Source organism: Ambystoma mexicanum, chromosome 3p, assembly GCF_040938575.1.
Source record: "Ambystoma mexicanum isolate Mex_15411 chromosome 3p, UKY_AmexF1_1, whole genome shotgun sequence".
NCBI classification, from domain to species: Eukaryota; Metazoa; Chordata; class Amphibia; order Caudata; family Ambystomatidae; genus Ambystoma; species Ambystoma mexicanum.
The window spans coordinates 908,648,282-908,671,152 of NC_090925.1; the positions used below are offsets into that span (position 1 = coordinate 908,648,282).

Consider the following 22,871-nt stretch of genomic DNA (forward strand, 5'->3'; position numbering starts at 1 on the left):
CTGCAGCTGCGAGCCTGCAGGCAAAATCGGCAACGAGGGGGGTGGTGTCACATTAGGAACAGAGACCTCAACTAATATAGGAGAATGATCAGAAAGTGTTCTGGGTAGCATTTTCAAATGTTATGCCGCACTTGCCAATGGGACTGTCATCATGACTGCTGTATGCCCCAGAGTAGAATGAGAACTCCCTATTATTAGGATGCATATGTCTCCACATGTCCACCATGCCAAAAGAATCTGCAATATCGGCCCAAGCTATGACCGCCCTAGGGAGCGTTGTTTGTGTAGTTGTGGATCGATCCAAGTCCAGGGACATTGCAAGGATAAAATCCCCTGCCCACACGACCTCATATGTAGTGAATTTATGTAACGTGGCAGCACACTTCTGAAAGAACTTGGGTGAATTGACATTTGGAGCATATACATTAATAAACAGTATTTTTGATCCCAAACATTCCCCTGCAAGCAAAATGTAACGCCCCTCTGGATCACCTGTCCTGTCATGCAGACGGAACTTCAGGGAGTAGTGTATATGAATCGCTACTCCCCTAGATTGGGATGTGTAGGAGGACCCGTATCTGTGCACTCCCCAGCCCTTGGCCATCAGGAGCAGACCATCTCTCGGAAGGTGTCTCTTGTAGGCATATAACATTTACCTTGTGTAATCTAGCATGGTTAACCACCAAACAGATTTTTCTTATTATTGGTGGCCCCCCTGATATTTCAGGGCATTCTAGTCAGGGGCTCACTCACCGTTGTGTGAATAATGGCCTGAAACTCGTGCAATCCCATAAGGGCTGGCTATCTGTCCCGAGGTCCTACCAGGTGGAGCAGCCACTCTTCCAACCAAGTGTTTCTGTAATATCAAACGATAGTCACTTATGCACCTTGAACATAGAACCCCCGCACCCATGCCAGAAACTCCAACCTACCGGCATACTTTCCACCCTCAATAAACCCTAACTTTTATATAACAAGACGCAGTGGCTGTGCCAATGGGGGGCTGGCCACGGCCACACAACTCGGTGGGGGGGGGGCGGGGTAGAACCAGCAACAACATCACAGCCTCACCCTATCGTGGCATGAATGCATCCCTATTCGTGACTTAAGAACCAGCAGAGATCAAGGTGCAACTCCTATTTCCCCCCTCCCCCCTCCCCTTCACCCCCCCACTCCCCTTCTGCCCCCTCCCCCAAGAGGAGGACTGGGAGCCATGGCTGGTAGTCATAGGAACAATCAATCCTATCGTGAACGGAAAAAGGGGAACAAAGAAACAATTAAGTGTGCCTAGGTCATCCTTTAGGTGCTGCCTGGGGATGCCCCGGGTCAGGTAATTCAGAGACAAAGTGATCGGCAGAGGCAGGGGTGGTAAAGAACCAGGTTGTGGACTATATGTAGTTTAGCTGGAAATAGCATAGCATAACAAATATCTTTCTTCCTGAGCTTGTTTTTCCTCTGTTCTTGCACTTGGGGGCTGAAGTCCAGGAAGAGTCTGATGATCACAGAGCCGTACCGTTATTCACTCTTTTGCTTTTTTTTTTTTTTTGAGCAGTTGGAAGAAGGATTTCTCTGTCTCTAAAGTTCAGGATCGTTGCGACAATGGGTCTGTCCAGTGCTCCAGGAGGTTGTTTAGGGGCGAGGGAGCGATGTGCCATCTCAATTAGGAGCATGTTGGACACCGGGGGGTGCCCTAGTACTTCCATTAACAACTTCTCACAAATACCTCCATGTTATCAATGTGTGTGGTTTCCGGGACCCCCACAATGCAGACATTAGAGGTCATCACCAGTTGGGCGGTAAACCTTAAATGCAATGGTAATGCTATTAGCGCTGCATTTAAGAGTTCGCCAAGTCATGGGTTAGGCAGTATTTACCTTCAGCTCTGAGCTGGGGGGAAATCTGCTGGGAATTTGCTGATTTTCAGCGTTATTAACGCATGGTAATACCGCTGATGGTAATCGCACTGAAAATTCCGCATTGGGTCTAATGAGGAATAGGGAATTCCCGAATGGGCACGACGGGCAATGGGGAAGTACTGTTCCACCAAACCCGTGATCCGGCGCTAATAGCGCGGGACCGGTTGGCGGTAGCGCTACTAGCACGGGACCGGTTGACGGTAGCGCTATTAGCGCGGGCAGTATCCCGGCGGGGATACCGCCCAACTCGTGATGAGGCCCACTGTTTCTGTACGATCTCCCTCAAGACCGTCATTATTGGCATTCCCGTATTTCACTGACTGTTGCAGAGCCACCACTTCCCTCTGCAGGTACATTATCCTGTCCTCATTTCCGATGCACTGTTCCACCTCCGTCCCCCGACCACCTAGTTTGTGTATTTGGATGGCAGAAGTTTCGACCCTGCAGGTTAATGTGTCTATTTCGGAGCCAAGACTGTCAGTGCTGTTCTTTAATGCCAGCAGAGTTTGCTTCGGGGTGGATACATCAATGGCAGAAGTCGAGGGTGCAGCTGGTGAAGGAGAGGGCTGGCTCTGATGTGCGAATTGCTCCAGCTTCACCTGCTTTTTGTTGTTCCCCATCCTGCTCTGTGACATTCAGGCGATAGGTGGGGTGACAATGGGAGACGTATGTGATATTTGATGGCGGGGTAGCCTTCCAACGTTAGCTCTGTATATATGTTCTAGCATCCACCCCTGGATCCGGCTACAACGCCAGGAAGATCCTGCCAGGAGGGGGGGAGGTGTCGCACCCCAGCAGTGGCCAACCACCTGGAGCACGGTGGGGGAGCCGCTAGCTGGGCAGGCTCACCCGTACGGCTCAAGACAGTCCAGTTCAGCTCACCACACTGCAGGCCGGAGGATGTAGGGTGAGGGCTCCGCGTGGAGCGGGTGTGCGAGGAATGTCCCCCACTGAGCGCAGCTCCATACGAAGTACAGCCAGTCCCGCTGGCCCAGAGGTGTCCCAATCAAAGGGCGCCACGAGGGATATTGTGCGTCTGGGAGCGCTGTCTTCTCAGCCCCCAGGAGCATGCTGGCAAGCCGGTGCCAAGCAGATCGGGTGGGGGAGAGGAGCCGCAGGGGAAGTACTGGCTCATTCTGGAGGGCCGGCATCAGTCCCAGCGGTGCACGCCACAGTAGTCCCTAGCCCTGCGGCGGATAGCGGCGCACAGCCCACGTCTTGGGTCTCAGCATGTAGACGCAGTGTCCCCCACCGGGGCACAGGCCAGACATGATCGGTGTCAGTGTCTCGATCTCGCCAAAAATTACTCAGGGAGGTAGCAAAAAGGGGTCTAGGCAGTGTGGCACCTTGTTGTCAGCAGTCCAGTGGAGCCACGATAACGAGGATGTTAAAGGATATTATTTGTCACTGGTTACGAGCCATCTCGGGCAGCAGCCGTCTTGTAGCTGCGCAACAGTGCCACCCCTGCATATAAGTTTTCTAATTGTTCTTTTTTTATTCACTTGCTTTGCTATTTTCCAGTCTGAGACTGATCTAACTGTATTTTAAACTAAAGGGTTATGATATGATCGTTTATTTATATAGCGCCTATACACAATGTGTTTAAAAGCGCTTCAAGGCAAGGGAGGGAACAAGGGACAATACAACCACATTCTTACAGGCCATGAACAGTAAGGATGTGAAATTAACTATCGTACTCGCCCGAAGGCATTTCAGATAGTGCAAGAGCTAAGACATAGATAAGGAAGGGGGGGGGAGAGTGGGAAGGAAATGGAGACAGACAGGCGACTACCGTGCTAGGCCTGGCGACATTTCTGGTAGAGCCGGAGAAAAACAAAAGGTGAGGGAGAGGGGTGCAGAAAGGGAGGGGAGGAACAAAACAAGCGTCTATCATACTAGGCCTGACGACATTTCAGATAGTGCTGAAGGGGTGGTGGGGAGGAAAAAAAACAGTAATGGGAGGGAGGAGGAAACAGACGAGGTTGCTATCATATTAGGTCCAGGGACAATTCTGATAGAGTAAGTGCATAGAAGAAAGTAAGGGGAGGAGATAGGAAAAGGGAGAAGGGAAAGGAGGAGAGAAAAGAGAGTAAGCAGTCAAAAAGAGTGGAGAAGGAAGAGTGGAGAGCGAATACAATTGCAGAAGTCAGTAGTAACACATAATGTTGCAAGCCAGGATACGAGATGAAGATGGGAACAGCATGATTCAGGGCCACCATGAGTACAAGATGCAAAGGAAGTACAGCATGAGAGTTGAGAAAGAGTGACGCACCGTGAATGAATGAAGTCCATAAAAGTCAAATCCAGCATTGGCCACAAGACAGTGATTGTGAAGGAAGGCACCAGGTGGGCGGGGCTTGCTAAGTGGTGAAAAAGAGCAGCAGGCAGGAAGGTACCAGGTGGGTGGGGCTTGGGCCAGGTGACCTAGATCCACTTGCACCTGCTCCCCATCTGCAAAGGAAAAGAAGCTGGAGTGCTCCTTAAGTAGGGAAACGGAGCTGCAAGCAGGAAAGCACCAGGTGGGCGTGGCTTGCTAAGTGGTGAAAAAGACTGGCAAGCAGGAAGGCACCGAAGTGTTGGTGCTTTTAGCAGAGCACAACCACAGTGAATGGGTATGTACTACTAGTGAATGTTTTAGTGGATTTTCTTACCTGTGGCTAGGAGTTTGCCTAAGATGTACATAAATAATTGTATTCTTATGCATTAACTTTTCACCATTCTCATGCTTCCTATGTCTATGCCTTGCTGATTAGTCACACTACCCAAAATAGATTTTGGCTAGATAGTGTATTTTCCTGTTCATCAGAATAGGGTGGCCTTTCAGAATCTGTTCACATGGCTGATTCTGAAAGGTTGTATGTGATGTTACCGTTGAGAAAATATTGATGTGCCAAAAAAACTGTTTTGAAAGTAAAAGCTAGTAATATAAAGGGCTTGTATCAAAACAATAGGACCTAGGAAAATATCGATATTAAAACAGCTACCGCTGATGGATGCGCGAATATTATAAATAGTTTACATTTTAAAGTACTTTGATTCAAGGATCCAACGCATTTTAATCCCTTAGAGAAACACAATGCAACTAAAAACAAGATCATGTCTAGATGTTAACATGTCAGTTCGCGCCGGCGAGCTGGCAAACAAGCCAAATGAGCCTGAGGCAAGTCCTCAGAAGTAAGATTTCTGAGCATGAGACTGCCGCTTGCGATGAAATAATACGAAGGATTCCGAAAGGAAGGACACTTTTTTTCCACACAAAATGGAGAATTTCAGCCGACGGCAATAAAGTGGACAGCATAGTACTGTAAACAGGTAATTAAATGACCTTTCCTTACAGATTAAATGACCGACAAAAATGGACTGGAGTTCATCCAATCTCAGAAAGGCAGGGAGTAGTTAGTGTACAAAGGGTACTACATATTTAACAACGAACGAGAGAATGATGACAAAATAAATTGGAAATGTGCAGGATACTACACACATGGATGCAAGGGGAGGGCAATCGCAGAAAAAGGAAAGATCACACACGAAACTGATTGCAACCATTTATGCGAACCGTCGAAAATAGAAGTAAAAAAAAAGAAATAGCCCAGTTAAAAGAACAAGCTGCAGGGGAATCGGTACTCTGCGTTTCATGGTCTATGAATTATTAATGAAAAAGCGAAATGTTAATAAAGCAGATCGTTATATTTTCATCGCCTTTTTTTACTTGTTTATTTTTCCAGCAACGATTTAACTGCCCACCATTCGGGAAATCCATCTTAACAATGGCACATTTACAGAGGGTGTAGGCATTCCCTTGGATGTTGTCAATAGCACACAGCTGTGAACCAGTGGGGACCCTGCTTAAGAATCCTTGCCTTCTGGATCCTTTCCGCCTGAGTCTTCATAAGTGTCTCTGGACCAACAGGTGGACTGACCAGCTCACTCTTGGGCTACCTGGCTGTACCCATCACTGTTCCAAGTCCATCCATGGAACTTGCAGAGTCGCCCGCTTGTACTACACCTGCTCCTGCCTTTTCAGCCTTCTTGCATAAACGGAAGCAGTTCATGACTGTAAAGTCCCCCATGTAATCTCTTCTGCTCGTGGACCTCTGACCCAATGCTGTCATGAATGGAACACTGGATTAGGTTAAACTCACCTGTATCATAAAAAGGATATAGGTCGTATGATCAGACCATATTAAAGGATACAGGTTGTGTGGGCAGTACTCAATAACTTGGTCTTTCTGCTAATAGCCCCAATGGCAGACAAACTTTTGTAACTTATTTTATTAAGCATTTTTAATATAAAGGGTGTCCATGACAAATATGATCTCTGGAGTGGATGCTAAGTCATCCTCATGTGTCCGTTCAAATTGTGCAGTCCCTTCTCCCCCCTCCCCGATCCCCCCTGAAACAGACGGGTCAAAGAAACCATATGTTGAGAGCGGATTTTGCATGATTAAGTGAGAACTCCGGAGCGGGGCACGGCAATTAATTATTTATATATGTTAAGAAAGGGTGCCCATTCCATTTCTCTGCTAGGGCTGAGGTCATGTAGGGCCCCTGTAATGTTCTCTGTCTCATATATTTCTTTGGCCTTCTGGGCCCAGGTTTTTTCTGATGGGAGAGTCTGTGATTTCCATTTAATCATGAGACATACCCCTGCTGCCAGTACTAGGAAATGTGGCATGTGCAGGAGCCGCGACCTTCGGCCCTCCTGGTCTTCCAATCCGAATAGGATTAGCCCAGGGTTATAATTACGTTCCACCCCATCTAACTTCTTGATCCAGGCCAGAACTTCTTTCCAGAATGCCTGAACTTTCAGGCAGGACCACCACATGTGCTAGTAGTCCGCTTGTTCACTGCATCCTCTCCAATTTAGTGGGCTGGATTCATTTGGAGAGACGCTTGGGGTCGTACTGCCACCTATGATGGAGTTTTAGGCCATGAGGTTTGTATTGGGCCAAAATGGAGGTTTTGTGGACGTGTTTGCAAAGGCCCTTCCAAAGATTTTCATGCAATGAGAGGTCCAGATCTCTTTACCACCGCTTCCTGAGGCCTTCGTTTGCGTTTGTTTGGTTGTTCAGGAGGGTCTTGGATATCTGGGAGATGAGGCTCCTTGACGATGTGGTTTTTCTCAAGATCTTTTCTAGCGGCATTGGGTTTCTCTGTCGCTTGTCCTTCCATTGCGGGGATGTCAAGACTCCCATCAGTTATAGGAATTGGATGGCTCTTATGGGTTGAGTTTTGATCCCTGCTTCTAGTTCCTGGAGTGATATATATGAATCTCCTTTTATCATCTGTCCCACAATTTCCAGACCCGCTTTATACCACTCCTGGAAGCGTAGTGGGTCTTGGATTTTGGTTTCTAATTGGGGGCGCCCAGATGTGGCTCATGGGTGAAAGCCATGTTGTGTGTCCCTTCATTTCACCTTTGTTTTACCAGCGTTTCAGGAGCGGGCCAAGGATCTTATGTTTGATGGCTTTACCTAGGAATGCAAATATTGGGGCCCATAGCCATTCTCCCAGCTTTACTGGTCTAACCAGGTAATTTTGTATTTCAACCCATTGCTTATTTTTGTCTCCTCTGAGGTGCAGAACCAGGGCCCTAAGTTGACCTGCATGGTAGTACGTATAACAGTCAGGAAGGCCCACTCCCCCGTCGTCCTTGTCTTTTGTTAGGGTGTTCTATGCTATGCTCTGTTTCTTCCCTTGCCAGAGGAATTTGGTGATTTTGCTTTTAAGTTCGTAGAAATGAGTCCCTGGGATTTCTATTGTGAGCATTTGGTAGCGATAGAGGACGTTGGGAAGGATTGCCATTTTAATCGCATTAAGGCGGCCCAACCAGGAGATCGTAAATTTTGCCCATCTGTTTAGGTCCGCATTTAGTTCTGTCATCAGGGGGGCAGGGGGATATTGGCCTCGTAGAGGTCCTTTGCTTCTCTTGTAATGTTGATTCCCAGGTATGTTAGCGTCTGCGGGGTGACTGGGATTCCCAGGAAAGGTGCACTCTCCTCGTTGGTGGTCCTCGGATTGTTATAAGGGAAGAGTGTGGATTTCTCAGTGTTGATTTTCAGCCCTGCTCATTTGCCGTATTCCCTTAGTTTGCAGGACTCTCGGTATTGAGGCTGAGGGGTTGGTCAGGTATAGGAGCATATCATCGGCGAACATCGCCAACTTGTATCCATGGTTCCACACCTTATTCCCTTCAATGGTTGGGTCCTTCCTGATCATATTCACAAGGGGTTCTATGGAAAGGGCATACACGAGAGGGGGAGAGGGGGCATTCTTGCCTGGTTTCCCTTGTGAGGGTGAATTACCTTGATGTTTTGCCATTTACTACTTACCACCTTTCCCGTGGGGGCCTTGTATACTGCTCTATCCCTTTTATGAACCACTCTCCAAAGCACATGCTCTCAAGCGTAGCCCAGATGTACTCCCACTCCACCCAATCAAAGGCCTTCTCTGAATCCAGACTGAGGAGCGCTTGTCCTTCTCCTTCCCCCATTGAGTATTCCATGATGTCTAGGGTTTTGCGCATGGTGTCCGCACCCTGTCTCCCTTTTTATAAAGCCCCCCCCCCCTCGGCCCGGGTGGATCAGGCGAGGCATCACTCCTTCCATGCTTGTGGCCAGAGCTCTTGTGTAAATCTTAGCGTCTGTGGGGTCTTTCCCCATTTTAGGGATGAAATGTATATGAGCTTTTGTGAAGGGGGGCAGAGCGTGTCCCGACTCTTGAATGTGATTAAATAATTTGGTCATGTGAGGGGACAGGTTGTCTGCAAATTGCTTATAAAATCCCACTGAGCTCTTCATAATGTTTGGCAAAGTGGTTGGCTATTTCACCTGGGGATGTGGCCTAGTCACACACCCCCCCTCCCAAACTTGCTCCACCCATCTCTCTGTCCTCTGCGCCGTCAATATGGAGGGCAAGCTTTGATCTGCCTTGTCTCCCTTTTTGTAGAATTTTTGCTTTAGGAATTTCAGTTTGCATATTGTGTCCCCTACTCCCAGCGCCCTCAGGTCAGCCCTTTTTTGTTTAAGCGTTATCAAGTGTTCCTCTCAGTAGGGCCCCTGGGAATGTAATCTGTCTTCTAGATTTTTAATTTCTTTGCCCAGTTTCTCCTCCTGTAACTTTCGCTCCCGTTTCTTTTTGGTTCCTTCCCTCATTAGGGCCCCCTCCATGTGGCTTTCCCAGCCTCCCATACCTTTGTACCAGCTACCTCCCCGTTGTCATTGATCATGAAGTATTCTTCAATTGCGACCTTGAGTTCCCCAGCGAAGAGCTTGTCTCGCCAAAGGTGCTTATTGCAGCGCCACCTGCATTTGCCTCCGATTATGTCCTCCTTTTCAAGGTTCATGGTCACCATATCATGGGCTGACCATCCCACTGCTCGAATTGCACTCTCTCCCTTATTCGTGACTGTAGCTCTTTGCTTATTAGCAAGTAGTCAATCCTAGTAAAGGTTGCGTGGACACTAGATATGAATGTATATCGCTTTCTGTCGGGGTGATGGGCCCTCCAGACGTCTAGGAGGCCCTTGTTTCAGGCTTTAAAAAAATCTTTCTCCCCTCCTGGAGGCGGGCCCTTTTGCTCTGGCTTTGTCGCTTTTCTATCCAAGAGTGGGTCCGCCGAGGTGTTAATGTCCCCTCCTATTATGGTTATCCCTGTATTTTTTACCATGATAGTTGTAAAGGCCTCTTCATTGAAAGCGCTTTGCCCCTGTTTGGGAGTGTATACTCTAGCCAGGGTGACCCACGTTCCCTCCCAACTTCCCTGCACCTTCCATCAAAGAGTGAACTAGGGAGTTCACTAACCGGACCCGCTTATGTAGTATTAGCCCCACCCCTCCTTTTTTATTTGCAGAAGAGGCCCTGTAAATGTGTTCCTCTCCCCTCCCCTTCAGTGGCCTCTCTTCCCCTGCTTTCAGTCTAGTTTCCTGGATGAAGACGTTGAGCACTGCCCTCTCAAATTCCTGCATTACTAAAGTTCTTTTGGTAGGACGGTTCATACCCTGGATGTTCATTGAGCCAACTTTCAGGAGTCTGCTTCCTGTTATTGGCATTGGTTGGTTCCCTTCTCTCCGTTCCCCCCTTCTTCAGCTCTTCCACTCCCCATGCGTGTATCCTCAATGTGTCCCTCTTGTGTGGTTATGACCCCGTCTGTCTCCCCCCCCACCCTTAGTAACTAGAAACATGACTAACAGAACGTTTCCACGGTTTGTCTGTCTCCCCCCTCCTGCCTTGGTAACTAATAACCAGAATAACATATCGTACCCATGGTCGTGAGACAAACCTGTGGTCTCTTGAGTTGAGACGCCCCCTTTGAACTGAGGGCCACTATGCTTGGAGCGCCCCTTTACCAGAGAATGTTTAAGTACTTCCCTTCACCTTTCCCCTTTACCGCTTACAGCCTTGTTGTGAGGCAGCTGTGAAACCCCCATCTGGGTCAGGGAGGTTTCAATGGCGACTGGGAACTCAGTTTAATGTACTTCCTTCCTGCTTTACTTCTTTTGAGCTTCTGGGGTCGCGCTTCCGCTTGCCATGTCCTGGGAGAGTGGGCCCCTTGTTTCGGGGGTTCTCTTTTAGGTGCTGTAGGACTTGCTTTGATTCGTCCGGTGTGGTGATCCTATATTTGTCTCCCTTGATCTGGAACCTCAGCGCAAAGGGATATCCCCATCGGTATTGCATTCCTTTCTCCGAAAGCCATGTGATTAGGGGCCTACATTCCCTCCGGCGCCCTAGGGTGAAGCCTGGTACGTTTTGACCTTTGATTCCTGATATTCAATATCTTGTTTATTTATTTATAGAGCGCACCGGACCCGAAGGTATCTGGGCGCATTACAAGTATATGCATTTTCTTGGTTAAACACAGTAAATATATAGAAAGCAGTACAACAATACAAGGGTACAAGAAGAAACAATATACATTATTTACACTTTAGGCAATATACAGTTGCTCAGGCAATGGTAGTCTATGCAATTGCTGAATGCAGGCAATAATACGTGAAACAAGTTTGCTATACATGATGGTTCAGATGGAGTTGGGCTGCATGTGCATACTAGTGTAGGGTGCATCACTGGAGATCAACCAACTTTTCATGTCTTTTCGAAATTCATAGAAGGACTGGTTAGATCTTAGTGTAGTGGGGAGGGAGTTCCAAAGTTGGGCGGCCTTAACTGGGAAGCTACTGCCACCTGCTTTTTTAAGTTTGTACCTAGGCACTTGTAGGCAGCTAGAGTTGAATGACCTGGTGGGTCGGGCGTAATGGTTTTTAGTGAATTTTTCAGTGAGGTATTGGGGGGCTGCTTTGTTAAGGCATTTATAAGTCAAGGATGCTGTTTTAAGTTGTATTGTCTCTTTGATGGAGAGCTAGTTGTTGTCGTGTCTGGTTGCAGAGATTTATTGTCTGCAGGGTATGCTCAAGGCACTCCCGAGTGCATTATTCTTTAAGATCTAGAGTTTCTTGATAATATGTTTACTGGCACCGAAGGATAGTGCGTTACAGTAGTGAATTTTGGATAATACTAGAGCTCTGGCCAGAGTGGTGCCACTTTTTACTGATAAGAAGGGTTTGCAGGCGTGTATAAGCTTGCAAGTACAAGCTGTTGCAGAGGCTGTTTCACTGACCTGTTTGCGCATGTTAAAGGAGGAGTCCAGGTAGAAACCCAATTTGTTCACCTCTTTGGCAACCTTGATCAAATTTCCATTGATGTTGAAGGAGCAGTATTGCTCGCTCATTTTTATTTTGTTAATAGGAGTGGCTGAAAGGAGTAACTCGGTCTTCTCATCATTCAGTCAAAGACCATGTGTGGCCATCCAAGCTTGAATGATGAAGTAGATTTTATTTGTAAGAGCCAGGTCTTTATCATAATCACCAGTAAAAGGTATGAGGATCTGGGTGTCATCTGTGTAATTCGTGTAGGTGACACCCAGATGGTCCAGATCGTCAAACAATGGTTTGGTGAATGCATTATACATGGTAGGCGATACACATGATCCTTGAGGGACTCCACAAGATATGGGGATGGGGTCAGCTGCGGCCGACGCAGAGAAGACTCTCATGGATCTATTGAAAAAGGATTGAATCCATGCTGTTGCTTCTGTTGAGAAGTGTGCCGCTGTGGAATGGTTTTTACACAGGACCTTTTGATCAACCAGATCAAAGGCGGCAGATAAGTCCAGCAGAAGCAGGAGGGCTGATTTCCCTTTGTCTTTTAGATGGTCAATCTGTATCTTTAGGTCGATCAGGGCTGTTTCTGTGCCGTGTTGGGGCCTAAAGCCAGATTGACGGAGTCTGAGAAGTTTGTTGGTCTCTAGATATTTTTGTATTTGATTGTAGGCAGCTTTGTCAATAACCTTTAATTAGAAAGGGACTGTCGTAATAGGTCTAAAGTTTGTAGGTATTTTAAGGTCTAGTCATGTTTTTTTTTTAGAAGTGGGAGTACCCATGAGTTCTTCAGGTTAGTCGGGACAGTGCATGTACGGAAGGAAGCATTGATTAACAAGGTAATGAAGGGAGCGAGAACACTTGCTGTTTTTTTTTATGACAGTGGCTGGACAGGAGTCACCTTGGCAGTTGGAAGGTTTTAGTGAGGCTATGATTTTTTGCACTTCTCGAGGAGACACTGGTGTGAATTTGAAGCGTTGAGCCGGTTTAGAGGGGGTGTGGCTCTGATTTCAGATATTCCCTTGCGGTGGCAGGTTTTTTGGCGGCTATTTTGCTTTGGAGTAAAGTGGTTTTTGTTGGCTAGGGCAACTTGAATTTTAGTGCACCACTTTTGATCTTTGATGCAGTTATCTGTGGAAGGGGTGGGAGATTCGAGTTTTCTAAGGATATTAAGGAGTTCTCTGGTACTGGACTTAGCTTTGTCAATCCTTTCGTTTTAGGTGTCACGTTTTGCCAGGAGAATATCTTCTTTATAGTTGGCTGTATTTTTTATCAGAGTATCTTTGTTGGTTGATGTAGGTTTGTTTTTCCATGTGGTTTAAAATCTCCTTTTTTCATTTCTTAAGTCTTTGAGTTTGGGAGTGAACCATGTGTTTAGGTGTGCTATAGGTTTGCTTTTACGCATTTTTAAATGTGCAATAGAGTCTAGGGCTGTAGTGATGGTCTTGTTGTACAGATCCACTAATTCTGCTGGAGTTGAGGAAGGAGGTAATGGTTTACGCAGAGGTTGGAGAAATGGCTTAAGTTTATCTAACATTGTTTTTCTTATTCCTGGTCGGGATAGGTGGAGCAATCAGATTCTCTCTGATGGGCAGTGTGCAATCTTGCATATTAAATGTCAGGAGGGAGTGGTCAGTCAAGATTGCGGTTTGATAGAGGTTATATCAGTTGCACAGTTGAGGTCTGCTACCCAGTCGAGAATTTGTCCTTTTTCATGCGTGGGGAGGAGGGATCTCTGAGTAAGGGCTAGTTCAGATAAGGCGTTGGCTATAATCAGTGCAGATTGGTCTGTAGGGTCATTGTAACCTTAAAGTCCCCTAGTATGAGGATTTGCAAGGAGGGCTTTGTGTCAGTTGAGAGCAGGGTAATGATTTCTTCTTCAAAGGAGCCAATGGATCCAGGGTGTCTATATATCAAATGCATTGTTATGGTGCGTGAGTTAGTGAGGGGAAGTTTGACCGTAAGTACTTCACAAGATGTGAAGGGACCATGTGAGATAGGTCTGAGTCCTAATGAGACTTTGGTTATAAAGGTAATATCCCAACCTATAGAGGATTCTTTATCCGCTCTAAGGATCATGTAGTTGTCTGGTTTTGCGATGAGGACGAATGGGCCTGCTGCCGCATGTAGCCAAGTCTCAGTGATTGCGAGGAAGTCCAGTTTTTTTTTTAGAATCAGGTCACCAATTTCAGCTGCATGGGCTACCAAATCGGAAGAACAATTGAAGGTAGAAGAAATGCCTGTCATGGTGCCACCAGCCACTCCAACACCTAAAGAAGCAGAAAGAAACTGGCAGACCACACAAGAATTTGGTATGCTGTTAGAAAAAGGACAATTTCAACAGCGGGGAAGAAATAAGATATCAAACCAAAGAAGGTGGAGTTCAGAACACGGATTGGCTATCGCTTGCCTTTGATTGGGTCCTGTCAAGGCTGGGGGCAGCAGTAAAAATACTGGTGCCTGTAATTGTATTCTTCTTGGTCCTCTTCTGCACGTGCCAACTAGGTCTCCGATGTTGTGTTCATATAGTCCCTAATGGTGCAAAGATGATGGTATCAATTCGGGGGATCTAAAACACCTTGCCATACAATAAACAGCAAAACTCAGAATAATATTTCTGGGATTATAGATATGTCGGGTGGGGATAAGTTTGTTACTGTTGAAGAAACGAAAGGGGGAATGTTGAAAAGGAGGTAGCGCCTTCCTTCATTTCCAAGCGCTTTAGAATTAGGCAAGACTTCTGTTAATTGTTTTTGGGCAAGACTTCTGTTACTATTTCTAGGCACCACAAAAGACCTGGGGGAGGAGGGGCATTAATAGAAGGTAGTTATTTAGATATAAAGTGCAAATAACCACACCGGGCTGAGGCCGTCAAAAGCACATCAATGCTCTCTTGCATTTTTCCTGCTTCCTCCCACTAACTCAACCTCCCCTCCTCTTTCAGAGCCACCAGAGCGCCAGGGGACCACTCCGGTGGTGATAGTGCTCTGTACAAATGTCCTTTAACATTAACATTAGCTGAATGAATTTGTAAATGTTAAAAGTTATGCAGTTCTTAGCATGGTATGAGTCAAAAATACTCCTCCCTCCCATCCCAAAAATAATGCAGCCAGTGCTCAAAATAGTCTACAGGCATTGCTGTGGTGATCTGCTTGCACTGGCAGGCCAGCACGTAACTTAGCAGCTGTTTCCTGTCCACCGAAAAACCCAGGCAGGCTGTGCTCATGCACACAATGCAGAATTATGGGAAAACAAGGTTTTAAGGGGTATTACTGGATCAAATATGAGAATAATGAGAGAACTGCAGAGAGTATGGTGGGAAGGTGTGTTTATATATACATGTTCAAAATATAGCAAAATGATGAAAGATGAAGCTACAATGTATTCTTGCCTAGGCTAGCATTATATTAAGTAGTATGTCCCAAGCGGAAACCCGGCCATGTAGGAAGGAAGACTGCAGCACCCCTTGTAAGGGAAGGACAGTTTTGGACGGAGCCATGCCAGTATCCAGTGACTAAGTCAAGAGTATTTAAGCTTCCTGCCTGGCACCAGTTTGCAGGAGCTTGGAGCCGTTGAGGGACAGAATATACCGTTCAGGAGCATGCCCCATCCTCATTTCTGTACAGATTAAATTTGTTATCCTTGCAAGATAAAGACTGTTGGGCTTTATATTCTAGAGGGGTGCATTTATTCTGGGGTGAGCATAATCAAGGGACAAACTTAGAATGAGCGGTACTCTTACACGGTCACCCTTTAATCATTCAAAGTTCTCTGTAAGGTATCCAACTGAGAGGTGGCAAAAGCGAAAGGGTGGCAAAAGATTGTGAATTGAAGTGGTCTTTCATCAGGTGAAGCAAAATCCTGTGCACAATCGAAAGTCTTCGATGTTGATACTTCCAAGAACGTTGATGACAAAATAGATAAAGTTGGTCCGAGCCCGAATGAGGGAGATCAATTGAAAGCTTTGGGTTAAAGCAACTTTGTGTTAAAATAAATTCTAAACGATCCGAGCCCGGCGGAGGGAGACTGATTGAACATTGTGTTACAACGGATATGAGCCCGGCTGAGGGGGATCCGACGTGAATAGTGAATCACCTGAGAAATTGAATGTGTGAAATCCTAAGAGGAAAATAACCGATTGTTTGTCGCATCAGGCCCTCTGAAAGAAGAGACTTTGAAAGGCAAAGAGACTTGGGCACGGAAGGCCCTGATGTTAATGTTTGAACTGCACCCTCATGTTCGAAGAAGCCAAAGACTGCTAATCTCGAGTGTGCTGCCTTGTTGAGTGCTGAAAACATAGGGAAGGGAGGCCAACGGCCTGAATATCCTGTCATATAATTTCTTGAACACTTCTTTCTTTTACATAACATTGTATCCCACACTATTTGTATTTAGAGTTAAGGATTGGCAATATTGGCAATAGGTATTTTCGTATAGGTGCTTTTGTTTTGACAAGACATCACTAGGACTGCGTTATTATTATTTGATGGTCGTAGCTTGCTCCCATCTTTAGATTTAGGATTATATGGCAGGGTTTTCAAACCCTTTTTGAAGTTCAATAAACACTTGAACTGTGGTCACTTCCGTCTGTCTTACTTTGATACCATACCTTCCTTACAACTGCAAGCAGGCACTTAGTCCCTGCAAAATGTCCCCTCCCACCTTCTTTTTTGGGGAACTCAGTCTGTGGTGCATGGCCACATCCCCAGACATCAGCTCCTGATCCTGTTCTCACAGCAGATGGTGATAGAATTCCCCAGCTCTGTATAGGAACCCACAGGCATGCAGGGCCATCAGGCTGCCACTGTGGGAGGGTCCCAGGATCAAGGATGTTTTGCTAACCAATGCATCTGCCTCACTCCTTGTTCTGGGGGCCTTCACTCTATCAAGGATGCCTGGACTCCACAGCACTACAGCATCCAGAGTGACATAGAGGACCGTGGTCAAGGAGCACCAAGGCACAGTGGACCACCTCCCACAGCTGCTGTGCTATGGTAGCCATTTTCCCAGTAGATTGGTAGTCTTAGTGGCAGCCATTAGGCTAAATGCCCCGATCCTCCACAAAGTACATTCAGGATCTGGAGCACAGTCATGCCAGAAAAGGTTTGCCCACCTAGGGATACAGCCTTCAACAGCTCCAGGACAGAATGGAGGAAGTTATCAGACGATCACAAGGGCTGGTGTGGAAAGCTTACAGCTCCCATTCGACCAGCTTGTGCACTGCCACCCCCTGTAGTTTCACTATAACAAAGAGCTGTCTAATTATTTCGTCACATTACAATAAAGGACAGATATTTCAAATTCTTAACCACAAGTGATTGAATATTTTACTTCCCTGTAAAATAGTGCTGAATATCTGCTCGGAGTGGGATTTGGGATTTTTAGGAATATTTGCTGGTGTTAGAATGCATTTTATTGTAAGAGTGCTTGCCTGTTTTGAAGTGATTTTCTGATGCACAATTTTATCTAAAGAGTCCATTTTTCCGTAAGTATCTAATGTGGAAATTACTTTATTGTGTACCGATGTATATGTAAAATACACTTTACAACCACTCCTTTCAACAGTAAAGCCTAACTGCTTATCGCATTACCGCTGTGAGAGTCATGACTAACAAGGTAAATCCTGTGCATACACTGCTGGCTTGTCTTCTCAAGCCTTTAACAGAGGACATGGAGACAATGATCTGCCTCCCATCACTCCATAATGCATATCGCTGCTTCTGCATGTTTCTATTTCGTTGTCATGTCACATGTTCTTTTGTGTATTTTTGGCATGTCATTGGCGACTTGCAATTCAGCACTTCATGCCTTCTGTTAATGGTACCCTGATTATGCCTCCTGCTCATTTCTCCACAGCACCTTCGCCTGTCTCTTAATGAGGACGGTCAGTGTCGGGTGCAGCACCTCTGGTTCCAAACCATCTTTGATATGCTGGAACATTTCCGGGTGCATCCTATTCCTCTGGAGTCTGGGGGATCCAGCGATGTCACTTTGGTCAGCTATGTTGTGGCTTCTCAGCGTCTGCATGGTGAGTGGCTACTGATACTCAGATAGGGACGTTTTTTTTCCATGCCCAGAAGCTGTGAGGAAGTGATGAAAACATACCTGATAATATTCACTCTAAATTTGGTAATGTGTATAACTGAGGATAAAGGATACAGCTAAGTGATATTTGAAGCTTAATGGACAAAATTTTAGTTTGCATCTCTTCCACGAATAGGGTCTGCAGCACTGTACCTTCTGATTCCAGAGAGGTAACACCTGCCTACCTTGTGATGCCTGATGCCCAAGAGCTGCTTTTAACTCATGCTCATCAATCAAACTTAATGTCGACTCTGCTATTGCTATTCACATTAAGAACGCAAGGCTGGTGACTGAATTCTTACTCATTATATCTGCACTTTTTTGGGACATTTCTGAATAAGGGATCACTGAGATCGACAGAAAATAATAATTGTCCATGCCTAACTACAAACTTTCTGGCCAATGTTTTCTTCAGACCCAATTTACCATAAGAAAACAGTTTGACAAATCTAGTTCTCCATCCGATTCAGGGTTTTTATACAATTTCATTGCTCTTAGTATTTTAACAAGCCAGCATTAAATTGACCAGGATATTAGAATTGGAAGCATGTGTGCTAATAAAGTTAAAACAGAAAAATAGCTCCAAGAAATTCCATTTATTGTCTTGTTTAGTATTCATAAAATCAAACCAGATTAAGAAGGTACGTCCCTCAGTTGTTAAAGATATAATCTGTGAGCGTCTATGTACTGACTTTGTCCTAAGGCATGAGAACGACTCTGGAGAATAGGAAGTCCAGTCTGTTTTTTTTTAGGTCATTTCTCTATTTTTAGATAAATACACCATTATCTGGCTGTCATCGGTATAAAGCTGGTACAGATTAGTTCAAGCTGCGATTGGGTGAGACCGGTAATGCCTGGGGGTTCACTGTGTTAAGAAAGATTCCTCTTTTGGCTACTTTCTCTCCATAGTTTCTATGGACCCCAATCTTTTGGCTTTGTTTTCCAACCGGTTCTGACTTTTTGAGGGGGATTAAAGCTTTCATCTTCACTCCCCCTGCCTTTTGCTCATTTGCTATGGGCAAACTGATCATACCTTGCCTGTCGGTACTGGGAGACTGTTTACCTTGTATTTTTAGTGTACACATTCACATTTACCGCGTATGAATACTTAAAGTGGCTAGTGCACTAAAATGGCTGCTCGTTCTTTGGCCATATTGTTCTTTGCCCTCAGTTCAGGAAATCCCATACACGGTCATGAATGCGCTTGCCTGGGAAAGCTGCTGCCTTTGTGTGTGCTTGGACCAGGAAGTGGTGGGACTGTCTGTTAGGTAAGATTTTCATAGTAATGATAAATCTTCCTGACCTGTGTCAACCCTAGAAAAATGTGCTTTTACTGGTGGATTATTGTTCCTTATATCTCTGTGATTGGGAACCTTTTTCCACACTGACAGAATCTTTTACTCTTTTTATGGGTGTCATTTTTAAGACTCTCCATAGTGTCTTATAAAAGATATCCTCTTTGACAACTTTTTGGCGATAGTTGCCTATTGTTGCTGGGTTGCCCTAGGGGCTCCCCTTTTAACTTTCTCTGGCTAACCTTGTGAGAACTCATGGTCCCAAGGGTAGAATGGATCTTTGGATCCCTTTCACATTTTATGAGGTGAGACCAGCGCCCTCCTCCTTATGTGGAGTGCTGGGGAGATACTGAGTATGCCCTTTCTCATTTTCAATGTAACATTCTATGTTACAAGGACAAACATACCTTTAATGGCTGGTTGCAGTGAACCTTTTTATTAATTTGGTACATCTTTACTGCGCACTGTTTCCACAGCCCCAGTAAAGGTACCCATGGGTGTTCATTTTATTAAAATGGCCCCTGTCTTAATTTCTTGCCAGTTTAGTGTTTCTTGTCCTTTCTTGTTCCTTCTCCAGGCATCCAGGGCAGAAAATTCCTTTGTGCGATTTTTATCTTCGTCAGGAATCCTGTGAATTCCCTGCCTAGGCTCCAGAGTGTCTGTGAAGGCAGGAAGCGAGGGATGAGTCGAAAACACTGCTGCCCTTTGTCTTCCAGCTTGACTGTGAGAATCCAGTTCAAACTCAAAGAGGTAGTTGACCACTGCATCCAAAACCAAAGAGGAAGATGAAGAATTTGCGGCTGAAATGATTTCCAGTGACCGGAGAGCCTGCTGTGTAACCGGAGCCTGCTGTTACCCTTCTCCAGCATTGGATCTTTCATGTATTGACATTCTGTGACTATTCCCGGTCGTCAGGTTGGGAAAACCCCAGGAACTTTAATATAGTAGTTTTCCTATGGAAAAACTTTGACACCTTCAGTGTCCTATCAACGTTATGGGTGCTTTGGGCAGCACCAATGGGATGTCGAGTGTATAGCCCTGCCTCGGCAGCTTCCCCTCAGATTTCAACCGTCTTCCAAACCGTTGGGATTATCTTGCGTTTTAGAATTCTACTTTTTGTGAGAAAACTTTTCTTCACTTCAGCTTTCGCTGTTTCCAGTCTTTCGACAAAGGAAAAGCGTGTTTCCAGCCCTGTTATGGAATCCTCAGGTCCAAAGAAATCTTTGTTCAGGCCGTGTGAGACCTGGGGCCTCAAGAATGTATGTGAGGGAGACAGGCACTCAGAGTGCCTTTATTGTTTGTACCCTAATCATTTGGCCGAAGATTGCGATATCTGTTAGGGTTCTCACAAAAAAAAACTCAAGGACAGGAATAGACGCCTAATTTGTTGGCTAAATGAGGGAGCCTATCCAGCGTCGGAGGTTGGCTCTTTATGCAGTGGCAGGACTACCACTCCCTCAGACAAGAGGTCACCATTGTGCAAAAGATCAAGATCGGAAATACTGTTGTCAAAGAAACAGAGGACAGGTGAGCATAGGTCATCTTCCAGGCAGGATAGGGCCAAGGTTTCTATACCCCTGAAAAGGCCCCTGTCGGGCGGTGAGGGGGTCACAGGTTCTCCCTTCGCAAGACGCTTCCACATCACGCTCGGAAGGACCAACGGAGAAGGGCTCACACCCGCAAAAATCGCCAGACTTGACCTGAAAATCTTAAATCCAGGACAACGTCCTAATCAACTAAGAAGTCTTTTTCCACTGGCAGTAAACATCACTCATCATCGATGTCCTATAGGCCCTCGTCTGGCCACGAGTCTACAAACCATCACATCAAATCCAAGTCGTCATCCAAACTGTCTCCTTTTCCATCGGTGACGTTATCGGTGACTAAGACATTGACGGCAGTATTGCTTTCATCAAAGTCTCATCTCCCGTCGACGAATGCATCGGCGATGACTGTTTTGGCGACGACCAACCCGTCGGCAACAACCCTGTCGACCACTGTCCCGTCGACGCCCACTCCGTCGACGAAGAAAAAATCCCTGGCGACACGTACATCCTCTACTGGGCCTGTCCAGCCCGAATTGGAAACAGAAGTTCTGTTTCCCAAGGGCAGGTAAATGCACACAACTGCGCCTACGGAACAACCTCTTTTAGAAAGGTCCCTGACTATACTACTTGCGGATATCCTACAACATGAAATTACATCCGATTTTGAGGCACCTCCTTAAGACGATCATATACCGAAGAAGGAGGTTCAGAACCACATTTTCCTGATCCATTTGTCTTGGGCCTCCAGCGGACAACTCAAACACTCTTTCCCATCCACATAAATGGACATGGGGGTTGTCTCATCACAATATCCTCATATAAATCCCCATTCATTGCTGTCTATGCAAATACTGTCCACTCTGCAAAGTTTCCTAGGACAGCTCCATCAGTCCCATCGTTGGAAAGCCTGCAGATTACTCCTCGCCAGAGGGATACTTCCGATTCCTTACGAGACCAGCAAGGAGAGCGGACAGGCGCTCGCCCCAGAAGGCAATCCCCGGCTAGACCTCCTCCCCCATCCACTAGAGCATTTAGTGCTCGACCAGGGAGCAGGAAGGAGAACTGGTTGATTCGGACCAGGATATTGCCCCACAGGACACCCTTTCCACTGTCTCCTCTTTTCCAAGGAGAGCGGACACTTGGGATACAGACCCAGACCAGGATGCGCCGGGTAGTCCGGCTCCACCATCCCCTCCAAATGACATAGGCGCATTCCATTCTATGATGGCTAAGGGCTGCCAGGAATTCGGCCTTACTCCAGAGGAAGAAAAGGATTGCTTCTTGTTCGATCACATGGGGAAAAGGAGAAGGGCTATCTTTTCAATTTCAATACTAGATCATGTATGGCAGGTGGGCCTCCGTACAATGAAACGCCCATTTACGGAGCCAGCAGTCAAAGGTTAACTGGAAAAAAAATGGAAAGCTCCCGAATCCACTCCGAAATGTTTAACATGACAACCAACACCAGAGTGTTTCCGCGGCTGCTAGCCAAAAAGCACGCACCCAACACAAGTGTGCCACTCCACCGGACAATGATAACCGCAAGTTGAACGCCTTTGGGAAGAAAGTCCTTACCGTAGGAGCGACTACCGTGAAGGCTGCTAACTCTTTGGCATCGTTGCAAGGTATGACCGAGAGATGTGGCACTGTCTAGCCCTCCTACTGGACCACCTTCCAGAGCAGCAGAGGAAAGAAGCTGTGCTTTTGGTGCGAGAGGGGGAGGAGGCATCAAACCATAGGATAAACATTGCTGTAGACCTAGCCGAGACTGGCTTCAAACAAATTAACAACAGGGTGGTTCTCAGGTGCCAAGCTTGGTTTTGATGCATGGATTTCCACCAGGAAATACAGCACAAGGTTTTGGACATGCCTTGTGAGGGTAAGAATCTTTTTGGGGAAAAGATAGACAAAGCTTTGAAGGCCATGAAAGCGGATTTGGACACAGCAAGGTCCCTTACGGCTCTGCAAGGCAGAAGATCCTTTCACCCCTTCTGTGGAGTCTCAAGAAACGCAATATTTTCAGGTTCTCATGACTACAAGGGATACAACAGATCCACTTACTATTCCCAAGGCTACAGGCGTACCTTTCAAACCCCCCAACGCAGCAAGGACTACCAGGGTCAAAGAAAACCGGGATCTTCCTCTTCTCAAAGAGACCGTCAAAGCAAGGCACAACAATGCCAGACCGACAGTCCGATAGGAGGGAAGGTGGCGTTCCACCTCAGCGAGTGGCGTTCAATATCCGCAGACAGATGGGTACAAGATGCTATCCAACACGGCCACTTGTTGGAGTTCAAATGGCCACAATCTCCCATTCCTCCTGTAATGTCTCAATCTCACCTACACATCTTACGTCGAGATGTTTGCCTCATGT

General features: G+C 46.2%; 1 protein-coding gene across 3 annotated transcripts in view; it reads left to right on the plus strand.

Moving 5' to 3' along the window:
* SH2B1 (SH2B adaptor protein 1) overlaps positions 1–22,871 on the plus strand; it is a 603,138-nt gene that overhangs the window by 397,574 nt on the left and 182,693 nt on the right. For all 3 annotated transcript variants that reach the window (XM_069652165.1, XM_069652166.1, XM_069652167.1), the window contains one exon: positions 17,428–17,599. In XM_069652165.1, coding sequence (XP_069508266.1) covers positions 17,428–17,599 — 172 coding nt within the window. The remainder of the gene's footprint in view (positions 1–17,427; positions 17,600–22,871) is intronic.